Genomic DNA, 11,067 nt, shown 5'->3' on the forward strand with positions numbered 1-11,067 from the left:
ACCTCCCGCGTGTTGGTGAGCTACCCCGTAGACAATATACCCATCAAATGGCATCATTAAGCTCTTTTTCTTAACATCAATGCATCCATCGCCACTGGTTGTGCACGGTTTCACCTCGTATTCTACCTGAAAAAGCACAAAAGACCCTAAAATTATTAGACAATGAAATCGAAGTAACAGAACTAAGCAGATATAGGAAAGTTTTTACTGACATGGCAATTATGTTCTTGGATATCTCCTGTTGATCCCTCTGATTTTTTCCAAGAATCTGTAACATCGAGAATATAAAATTTAGCGGGCAAAACCGTGTTGTCCCAATCAACCCATCTCAAGGTATACTTCAAATACAGATTTCTTGTTTTCTTCCCGTTGTCAAATCCGCTCTTCACCAGACATTGAGTCTTATCGTAGCAACAGTATAAACCTCCTTTGTATCCAGGGTTTATAGCACGACCGTACTCATCAACGGTTACATTATAGAGATCACAAACACATTCTATGCATCCTTTCCTGTCTTCCACACCTCTCGTGTCTATCGCGTGAAGGTTGAGAAGCCATTTTAAGTCATAACCATCAGGTCTCTCCTGAGGATTATCGATTTCAACTGCGTAAGGATCAGGAAGATACGTTGAGGTTTTGCGGGTTTCTGATCCTAACCCATAGTAGTGTCTGAGTCTTCTCCTGCACAACCCTCCGTTGTTTACAAAAATAAAATCCGACGATCTTGAATCAAGATTGCTTCCGGGATCTTGACTTGAAACTCCCTGATTCCTAAACATTTCTTGCTGTGGAAGCGTAGAAGAGCCTTTACGCGCATAGTAAGGTTTGACAACCCAGTGGTGGAGATATGTCTCATGTAGAGGGACGGGGTTGCCAGCTTCATCAACTACTTCAGCATCGAAACTTTTGAGGCCGATATGCCCTCTTGGGAAATCGATGTCGTATAAGTAAGCATTTGAAACTGATCCAGGATTCATCACCAGTTTTGGTGATAAAAAGACTGCAGATTTTATCTTATTCTCGGTCCGTAGAAAGCCTTGGCTCGATGATGCGAGCAGAGCAAGAGCTAAGAACAAGATTAACGATCTCTTGTGGTAACGAGCCATATTATCTCCCCTGTTTCAAGATCATATAAAAAGAGAGGTAAGTAGTAACGTGATTTAGCTGATAAAAATCATAAACGTGGGATTAAAGTATCTCAAAACACTCTAAACCTAACTTCGTTTGATTTTGATTGGCATCAAAATATCAAAACCACTTGAACCCTAACTTAACCAGAAGACTAAACGTATCTACTCGTAACTATCATGACACAAAACCAAGCTTCAATTGCGAAATCAAAACACAAAAGAAACAAAGATGACATAGATAAAAGAGAGAGAGAGCGAGAGGTTTACGTGGGTAAGAATTCGGATAAAACAGAGATGATTGACGTTTTCCCGCTTTAGGAATGAATAAAGTGCAATTCGAGGTTATCTCTCTATTTATCATGTCTTGTTGGAATTACGATTAGTTGTGGTGTGCCCCATAAGCGCAGAGACGTAAACGACGCGAGCTTCCTTATATACCTGACGCGTGTAAAACATTGACGTCCTCACTGTCGTCACAAATCCGGTTTTCATTTTTCCTCTTCATCAGTAACCCGGTTAGAGTAATCTCTCTTACATCAAACCCAGTAACCCACAATAAAAATCAACATAATTACTTAACTTAGTCTCAAAATGAAGGAGAGACGGAAATCTAATTTAAGATAGCTAAGAAAATAAAGACGTAACGTTACTCACGTACGTGTATGTCTTTGTTGATGTGAAAGTAAAAAAAACAAAAAAAAAAATAGAATTGTGAAATCTCAAGTTGGCAAAGTTGTTTTTGGATTGCTATACATATGGATCAGTTTAAAAGTCAATTGAAATATTTTCAAGTAATTGAAAAAATTTGTGAAAATCTACAAAACAAGGATAACACTTGATTTAAAACTCTTTTAGTATAGAGTATATATACATTATAAAAATAGAGAAATATCCTAAAATATAACTAAAACAATTTTTATGGACAACTATAAAATATATTTCATAATTTCTAAAAATAACATTATTTAACAAATTACAATATTTAAAATTAATTTTTAGAATTTTGTTTTTAGGTTTGAGTTCTCAATTTCACATTTAAAATATAGTTTTGAGGAGGTAGGGTTTAATATTTTGAATTTAGGATTTAATTTTAAACGATTAATTTTGAAATATAATACTATTTTTAGAATTTTAGAGATGCTATGCTAAGTTTGAAAAAAAAAATATTTTGGTGTTATTTGTGAGAATCTCTTTTTTAAATATGATAACTAATGATTTACAACTCTTTTAATGAAGAGATTATAAATATAAGAACCAATAACACTTTATTTTGAGTAAAGTATTTAAAATCTTTGCCTGTATAACATTGGATTTTGGTTAGAGTTGGACAACCCAAGAGTTTTTGGGCTAATATGGGGTATTGATAAAAGTTGAAGGTCCTTATGACGAAATTTGATTTCCCTACGGGCACGACTAAGAAGGTCACCAGGGACGGACGAGAGCGACGGAGTAAGTAAGACGATGACGAACAAGGAGAAAGCGCGGGAAAGAAGAGAGAAGAGGATGCAGGAGATCTCTCTCCTTCGAACGATACCTTACTCTGACCACACCAGGTAATGAATGAATAATCCAACCTAATTTCTCCAATCCTTCGGCTGCTTTGTATCGTCATTTACTTACTCTGCGATAATCTCAGGCTCACAGCATTGTTTGATGAGTTTAAGTTTCTATTTTTCTTGATTTGGAGATGAGCAGATTGAATTAGGATTCTTGGTATTTGGGTTTAAATTAAACCAGTACTTTGGAGAAACTGAAATTAAAGTCTATGCCTTTGAAGCCCTCTTCTTGATTTTTGACTTGTGAGATTTTTAGGTGGTGGTCTTGTGAAAATGTAGCAGTGGTGACCGGTTCAAACCGTGGAATTGGACTTGAGATTGCAAGGCAGCTTGCAGGTCATGGGTTGACTGTTATTCTTACAGCCAGAAACGTGGATGCTGGCCTTGAAGCAGTTAAATCCTTGAGGGACCAAGAACAAGGTCTCAAGATTGATTTTCATCAGCTTGATGTCACGGACGCTTCGTCCATTAGAGAGTTTGGTTGCTGGATTAAGCAAACATTTGGACGTTTAGATATCCTCGTAAGATCCTCTTTATCGATTCGTTCGTTATATCGTAGAGAGTAATTTGTCTGTTTACCTTTGATTGATTTATACACATTTTTTTGTTTTGTGTTACTGTATGTTTCAGGTGAACAATGCAGGTGTCAACTACAATCTTGGTTCAGATAATTCTGTTGAATTTGCTGAGACAGTTATATCTACTAACTACTTAGGAACCAAAAACATGACGAAAGCTATGATACCATTGATGAGACCATCTCCTCATGGCGCTCGTATTGTTAACGTTAGTTCTCGTCTAGGTAGAGTTAACGGAAGACGTAATGTAAGTAACTCTTTCACTGTTAATCCTTAAAATTTTTGTTAGGGGAAAATCTTGTAAAGCTCATGCCATTAAATGATCCGTACGAATTGCAGAGACTTGCAAATGTAGAGTTGAGAGATCAGCTAAGCAATCCGGATTTGCTGACCGAGGAACTTATAGACAGAACTGTCTCTGACTTCATCAACCAAGTAAAAGAGGGAACTTGGGAATCAGGAGGGTGGCCTCAGACATTCACCGACTACTCCATGTCTAAGCTTGCCGTGAATGCTTACACAAGACTTTTGGCAAAAGAACTTTCAAGAAGAGGAGAGGAAGAGAAGATTTATGTTAACAGCTTTTGTCCTGGTTGGGTGAAGACTGCGATGACTGGCTACGTTGGAAATATGCCACCTGAAGATGCAGCTGATACCGGAGTTTGGCTTAGCCTAGTTCTTTCCGAAGAGGCGGTGACTGGAAAATTCTTTGCTGAGAGACGTGAGATCAACTTCTGAGGTTGTTGAAAGTTGGAAATATATTCTGTTGCTTTCGTTTAGTGTCAAAGGTTTTGGAACATCAATCTAAACAGGTCTAAGTTAATAAGAGTTAAGCGTTTATACGACACTAGTGTGATTTGTCACAACTAATTAAGACATGTTTAGATTAAATGTTTATAGTCTTTAGTTATAATCAGCAACCGACCTTAGCTCAGTTGGTAGAGCGGAAGACTGTAGTGTTAGCAGACAATCTTTAGGTCGCTGGTTCGATTCCGGCAGGTCGGATTTTAAAATTTTATTTTTCCTCATAATGTCAGTAGTTGACCGTTTTACCCCTATGTTCCTATCAGTTCCCACTTCCCACTTTAACTCGAATGGTAAAATTTTAAAACGATATGACAAAAAAAAGGTTCTGAATCTACAAAATACAGACATAAGAAGAAACAAAACCAACCAACCAATAGAAACAAATTCCAACACTGGTCCTTACCAAGGTTTCAGATCAGCGACCGGTCCTGCTGTCCAGTTTAACAGCTTCTCACCTGGTCTCAGATACACACTCCTCTCATGCGGCAGCTTACGAGCCAACCCATTCAACACTTGATGAAACGCATCCCCTGGTTGAGCCGGTTGCGGGAACAACATCGCCTGTTTCATCGATGGGTTTGCCAACAACCTCTGTTTTCTCAGTATAACCTCTGGTGGGATCGATGTGAGTATTGTGTCCAAGTAAGGAACATCCTTCTCATCCACAAACACGCCAATATCTTCCCAAGGTATCGCATCTGCAAAAGGTAACACAATGTCGTCTGCTATTATCACAGGGATGCAACCAAAGATCACGGCTTCCACCAGTCTTGGACTCCATGGGGCCCATCCAAGCGGGCATAAGCAGAAGATTGCTCTCTGCATGTCCTCATAATATGTTGTTGGGTGCTCTGTTGAGATGTCGAACAGCGGATTGTCTTTGAAGTTTTCCCATACAGCTGCTCGTGCGCCCCTGTGCCCATTGAAAACCAAAACATCATTACTGATTATAGGAGCAGTACGTGGGTGTTAAGTTCTATATCCACAATTCCAAATCAGTAAAGCAATTATCAACTGTTTAATGTGATTTATGTAATTCTTTTAAAATATAGCTAAGCATTCTAATAAGAAAATGTTACCTCGCATAGTAGCCACCCTCAGGATCATTTCCCACATCATAAAACAATCCTCTGAAATAAACAAAGATGGATCGAGGAGTTTTCTCAGGAATTAAGTGTGACTGCATCTTCTGTGGTGGAGCATACGGAGGAACAGTGATTGAACCCTCTTTCAAGCAAACATGATTCCTTTGACCAAATGTCTGCACCAGTGTAGCTCGTTGAAGCAAGGTTAGTATTCCTCTTCCTATTGCCTTCTCTTCCTGCCACAGTCAAGCACAAACAAGATATTACTTAAGACAGGTTAGCAACATTGCAGGTACAAATATTTGTATCACTGCTCAGTATAACTATTTCTGCTGCATCAGAAACGCTTTGCAAGTTAATTGTCACTATGACTATGAGTATGAAGGCATTAAGATCTACTGAACACTAGTTATAGACTTTTGGTTCCTAGTTTAGTCCACGAGGAACTATACGTGAGACCATGATGAAACAAGTGCACAACTTAACCCGAGGACTCAGCATGGATTTTTCAAACACAAACAGAAATGCATCGGAATTTGTTGACATGACTAAGAATTCAGTTAAGATGTTGTATGGAACAGTGATCAACTCACAAGTTGCAGGACTGGAAACAATTCAGAGAGCAAGTTCAACATTGGCACACAACCAATAGTGTAGAGGCATTGATAAAGCAAAAGCCAAATTAAGAATTTAGGATAGGAAGTAAAAGAGAGATATTTTGTTTACTTGATAATGGAAACAGGCTCCAAAGTCATGAGGCACGACAAAGAAGTGGTCAGCTCCTTCAGTGCGATTCCAGTAAGGCCAATTTGAAGCAATGAGCTGAATGGCACTTCTCATCATTCGTGGAGATTTAAAAGGGAGAGGAAGCCCATTAGGAGTGAGATCACAAGTGGTGTAGACAGGAACGTAGAACCAATCAGCTTCCTCGGGATTAAGTGTTCGAACTGGGCTAGACAAAAGAAACCGCTGCATATATATCTCAGCAGCAAACATGTGGTTAAGACATCTCGGGTCTTTCTGAAGTATCTTCTTATTGTATTTACTCGGAAGCTCATAAACAAAGACTTTCAGTCTTCCCACAGGATCATCTTCCAACACATCACCAGCACTACCTATAATTCAAAATTTCACATGATTCTGCTTGAACATCAAAACACTGAATCCACAAGCAATGACTAAACTGTATAATAGCTCTCAACTATACAAAACTGGAAAATAATGCAAAATCAAAGTAAAAGCTCAAAAACAAGATAATGATTCGGCTAATTGAGGCATGAATCTTGCTTTAATTGGCCATAAGAAAATTACAAATCAATAATTCATCTTATTTTACATTGTTCCCCAGATTCAATTAGAATCAACCATAGATAACCTCTACTAAAAGGAAGGAACCCTAGTCTTCATTTCGATTAACAAACTAACTAATGACCACACAAACTCACATACTGAGAATCCCTAGAACTCCAAGTAAAAGAGCTGAATCCAAGTAACAAAAACCAAGAAATCAATCACTAGAATCCATAGATTGAGCTTCTCTGCACGGATAGGAAGCTAGAAATCACCTGAAATTCGCTCAGTTGGTTGACTACGACTCAGACGGAAAGCAGAAATCGTCGAGAAAGTGAGGTTACAAACAATGAAGATCAAAACCAAGCTCGATAGCTTCATTTTTCTATCTCTTGCTTCTCCCCAAGAAGCACCTAAGATCTTTCAAAATCCCAGATTATCGGAAGGAAAACATATAAAGTATATAAAGATCGGCGGAAACAGTTGAAATGTCAGAAAAAAAAAAATTAGTTGCTAAGAAAAGAGTTGACGGCCGAGATTGAGACTTGGAAACTGGAATAGAGATATAAAATTCGCCAACCGATTTTAGCTAGATCACGCCCAGAGTTGACAGCGAGAGAACAACGATTCTCATTTTTGAAGAAGATGCGTAGAAACGAGTAAGAAAAGGGAGAAGAAGAAGAAAGGACGTGAGATTCGTCTACGGCCAATACGACGTCGTTTGGGTGGGATCCCAATTTCGCCAAAGAGAGAGAGAGAGAAGTCGTTGGGGGTGAGATGATCAGTCCACGTCAGTCACTTTAAAAATATTATTATTTATATAATAACGACGTAATGGACTGGCCGAGATAAAAACTGTGTAAAGGTAAGCCCATTAATAAAACGGCCCAAAGGTAAAATTTTACAGTTTGTTTTGTTTTGCTAACAAATTTGTTTATTAATTTTAATAATATCCACTAAAAAAGAAAAATCGTATGAAAGTAGTGATACTGAGAGAATAGGGTGGTAATAGGGGGCGTTAGGAGTATTATTCAATCTTTTCAGGATTCTAAAACTCCAACAGTTAAATAACAGTGGTGAGAACAGTATTTTAAGAGTACCACAAGTCGCAACTCGCAATGATGATGGTGATGATATTATTATAATACAATGTACTTTACTTATTATTATACGTAGTAATAATGTTAAAAGATTTAATAAAAAAAAGGAAATGAGAGAGAGAGAGAAAGGACAAAAAAGAAAAGGTAAGAGAGGAAACTGAGGAGAGTGAGACAGTCAAATACAAAAACTACACAGACTGAGCAGTTTCTCAGAACTCCGATTTGACCTGTCGTTTCCTCATTGGCTAACTTTCCAACACTAAAGTTTTTTTATTCTCGGCTAATTTTCCTATGTTTTTTTTTTAAAACACTATTCTTTGTGTTCACTGTTTATTTCCCAAAGTTACGCAATCAATGTCCAATCCTATTCCCAGTTCCATTTTCCAAATATACATTATTGTAGTATGATATAATTGTTGGCATTAAAAGTTCATTTATCCAGGTTTTCTCACTTTTGTAAATAATTTTCTGCTATAATAAATGTAACCTTTTTCGTTACAATAAATGAATCCTTTTATTTATTTGCGTTATGAGAAACATAAAATATATTAGTAAATGCTAAGTGCAAATTCCAAACGGGAGAGGGGTCAGGTGTGTTTCCAGTCTATCATCTAATCCCACAAACTTTGGGTCTCATCTCTTCTACGATCCTCTACGTGTTGTCATCTCCGTAATTTGTAATTACCCCTATATATGCCCTAAAAGGCTAAAACACATTTTTTGTATATAAGAAAATCAGGTTTTTTAAAATACAATGTAACTGTTATTTACTATAAAAAAAACCCACCATCCAAAAATCAATGTTTGTATTTTTAAAACACATATAAAACTTTTCTTTGTATTAAGAAAATCATATATATTTTTTCAAAATTATAATTTGCAATGATAAACAATTTAAAATAACTATTTTATTTATATAATGTCAATGATAACCCACTATCTAAAAATAACTATTTTATTTATATAATGTCAATTTTTTTTTGTTGCTATAAATTAAAAATCTCAGTGAATAGTCACGAGACAGTGCTGATAGTTCTTATCATGCAAAAATTACTCTTATCGCAAAAAATTGTAACTTGTGGATAAGACGTACTATATGGATAACGGATTCATTCAAAGTATCTGAATGATCCACAAGGGGAATTGTGTGGTATCTTGTCAATATATATAGCTAGACAGTGTTAGTATACGTAATACAAGTTTAATTAAATGTTACGTATTCTACTATATAACTTACACATACACAATATAATATTGCCAAATTTTGGTTTATATATATATCATATNCATCTCTTCTACGATCCTCTACGTGTTGTCATCTCCGTAATTTGTAATTACCCCTATATATGCCCTAAAAGGCTAAAACACATTTTTTGTATATAAGAAAATCAGGTTTTTTAAAATACAATGTAACTGTTATTTACTATAAAAAAAACCCACCATCCAAAAATCAATGTTTGTATTTTTAAAACACATATAAAACTTTTCTTTGTATTAAGAAAATCATATATATTTTTTCAAAATTATAATTTGCAATGATAAACAATTTAAAATAACTATTTTATTTATATAATGTCAATGATAACCCACTATCTAAAAATAACTATTTTATTTATATAATGTCAATTTTTTTTTGTTGCTATAAATTAAAAATCTCAGTGAATAGTCACGAGACAGTGCTGATAGTTCTTATCATGCAAAAATTACTCTTATCGCAAAAAATTGTAACTTGTGGATAAGACGTACTATATGGATAACGGATTCATTCAAAGTATCTGAATGATCCACAAGGGGAATTGTGTGGTATCTTGTCAATATATATAGCTAGACAGTGTTAGTATACGTAATACAAGTTTAATTAAATGTTACGTATTCTACTATATAACTTACACATACACAATATAATATTGCCAAATTTTGGTTTATATATATATCATATTTTTTGAGTAGTTGGAAACTATATGCACAACTACAAACAAAGATGCGGATGATTTGAATATATAAACAAAAAACAGTAGACAGAGGAGAGGATCATCACAGTAGAAACCCTAATCATTTTATATTCTTACGTGTCAAATTACGAATGGTCATAATCAGAGCAGAGAAGAAGAAGAATGTCGATGAAAGGAAAAAGTTTGACTTGTTAAGTCCCAACTGTCAATTTCCCAGCAAGACACATATCTTTACATAAATGCTTTATTGCAAAAACAACGATATAAAAAAGAATATACAAAAACCTAGTATTTATTTTTTAGATTCTTTACTGCTGTATATGTAGAAGTTGCTCGACTGGTCATTTTTACAATAAAGCAATCAGCTCAAACAGAGTAAAGAAAGAGAGAGAAGAAAGAAAAGAAAAAAAAAAGAGAGTGAGTGATAGAGAGAGAGAGAAAGAGACTATGGATCCTGAAGGTTTCACGAGTAGCTTATTCCGGTGGAACCCAACGAGAGCAATGGTTCCAGCACCATCTCCGGTTCCTCCTCCGCTGCAGCAACAGCCGCCAACACCTCAGACGGCGGCTTTTGGGATGCGACTCGGTGGCTTAGAGGGGCTGTTTGGTGCTTACGGTATACGTTTCTACACGGCGGCGAAGATAGCAGAGTTGGGTTTTACGGCGAGCACGCTTGTTGGTATGAAGGACGAGGAGCTTGAGGAGATGATGAATAGTCTCTCTCATATCTTTAGGTGGGAGCTTCTCGTTGGTGAACGGTACGGTATCAAAGCTGCCGTAAGAGCTGAACGGAGACGATTGCAAGAAGAGGAAGAGGAGGAATCTTCTAGACGCCGTCACTTGCTACTCTCCGCCGCAGGTGATTCCGGTACTCATCATGCTCTTGATGCCCTCTCCCAAGAAGGTACAGTGATATTGAATACATATAAAAATATCGCACGTTTGATATATATAATACTGTTCTATATATCTATGTTCACGTGACTAGTAGAAACAGATTTGTGAATCTTCCCAAAAACACATCAGCAACGATATTTTTGGATGATAGTTGTGATCTACATAATTTTATGATTAAGCTTCTGATACAAAATACAGATATTGTTTTGAGGCTCTCGAGTACAACTTCAAATTCTACACATATATCATATATGTATTAATGTATGTCTAACGATAAATAAAAACTGCATAATTGTTAGCACTATTTAGAGCTAGTGTGTATGAAGTGGTAGTCTGGTTATAATTGATTAGACCTAGTGCAAGAAGTACGAGGATTAGTATCGTGTATAGTAGGAAACTCAAAGAGTATACGCATAAACTTGATTAAAATAATGTTATAATGACAAGTTATATATGTAGATGATTGGACAGGGTTATCAGAGGAACCGGTGCAGCAGCAAGACCAGACAGATGCGGCGGGAAATAACGGCGGTTATTGGGAGGCAGGTCAAGGAAAGATGAAGAAACTGCAACCGCAAAGAAGGAGAAAGAAACCAATGGTGGCATCAGTTGAAACCGACGATGACGGAAACGAAGGTGAGGATGACGACGGGATGGATAACGGTAACGGAG

The 11,067-nt window shown here is 36.5% G+C and overlaps 5 protein-coding genes and 1 non-coding gene across 6 annotated transcripts in view; 4 read left to right on the top strand and 2 right to left on the bottom strand.

Moving 5' to 3' along the window:
* LOC104762299 overlaps positions 1–1,506 on the bottom strand; it is a 3,433-nt gene extending 1,927 nt beyond the window's left edge. Inside the window, exons 1-2 of the mRNA XM_010485560.2 lie at positions 1,398–1,506; positions 213–1,116 (exon numbers count right to left, since the gene is read on the bottom strand). Coding sequence (XP_010483862.1) covers positions 213–1,106 — 894 coding nt within the window. The 5' untranslated portion in view covers positions 1,107–1,116; positions 1,398–1,506. The remainder of the gene's footprint in view (positions 1–212; positions 1,117–1,397) is intronic.
* On the top strand, positions 2,443–4,125 carry LOC104762305 ((+)-neomenthol dehydrogenase). The gene is made up of 4 exons (XM_010485567.1): positions 2,443–2,683; positions 2,943–3,207; positions 3,317–3,511; positions 3,604–4,125. Exons 1-4 carry the CDS (start codon positions 2,592–2,594, stop codon positions 4,000–4,002), a joined length of 951 nt encoding a protein of 316 aa, XP_010483869.1. The 5' UTR covers positions 2,443–2,591; the 3' UTR covers positions 4,003–4,125.
* Positions 4,185–4,269, top strand: TRNAY-GUA. The gene is given in 2 exon segments: positions 4,185–4,221; positions 4,234–4,269. It is a non-coding gene; the product is annotated as a tRNA-Tyr (tRNA).
* On the bottom strand, positions 4,349–6,922 carry LOC104762307 (probable beta-1,4-xylosyltransferase IRX10L; the record flags this gene model as incomplete). Its single annotated transcript, XM_010485568.2, is given in 4 exon segments — positions 4,349–4,984; positions 5,151–5,392; positions 5,883–6,271; positions 6,722–6,922. Coding segments are annotated over 4 exon segments (1,251 nt in total). The 3' UTR covers positions 4,349–4,470.
* LOC104763626 (protein LEAFY) lies at positions 9,794–11,053 on the top strand. Its single transcript, XM_019239914.1, is given in 3 exon segments — positions 9,794–10,319; positions 10,321–10,402; positions 10,855–11,053. Coding segments are annotated over 3 exon segments (558 nt in total). The 5' UTR covers positions 9,794–9,945; the 3' UTR covers positions 10,957–11,053.
* Positions 10,992–11,067, top strand: part of LOC109124977 — a 7,613-nt gene continuing 7,537 nt past the window's right edge. The window contains exon 1 of the mRNA XM_019240130.1: positions 10,992–11,058. Coding sequence (XP_019095675.1) covers positions 10,992–11,058 — 67 coding nt within the window. The remainder of the gene's footprint in view (positions 11,059–11,067) is intronic.

This window comes from Camelina sativa, chromosome 18 (genome assembly GCF_000633955.1).
Source record: "Camelina sativa cultivar DH55 chromosome 18, Cs, whole genome shotgun sequence".
Classification (NCBI taxonomy): Eukaryota; Viridiplantae; Streptophyta; class Magnoliopsida; order Brassicales; family Brassicaceae; genus Camelina; species Camelina sativa.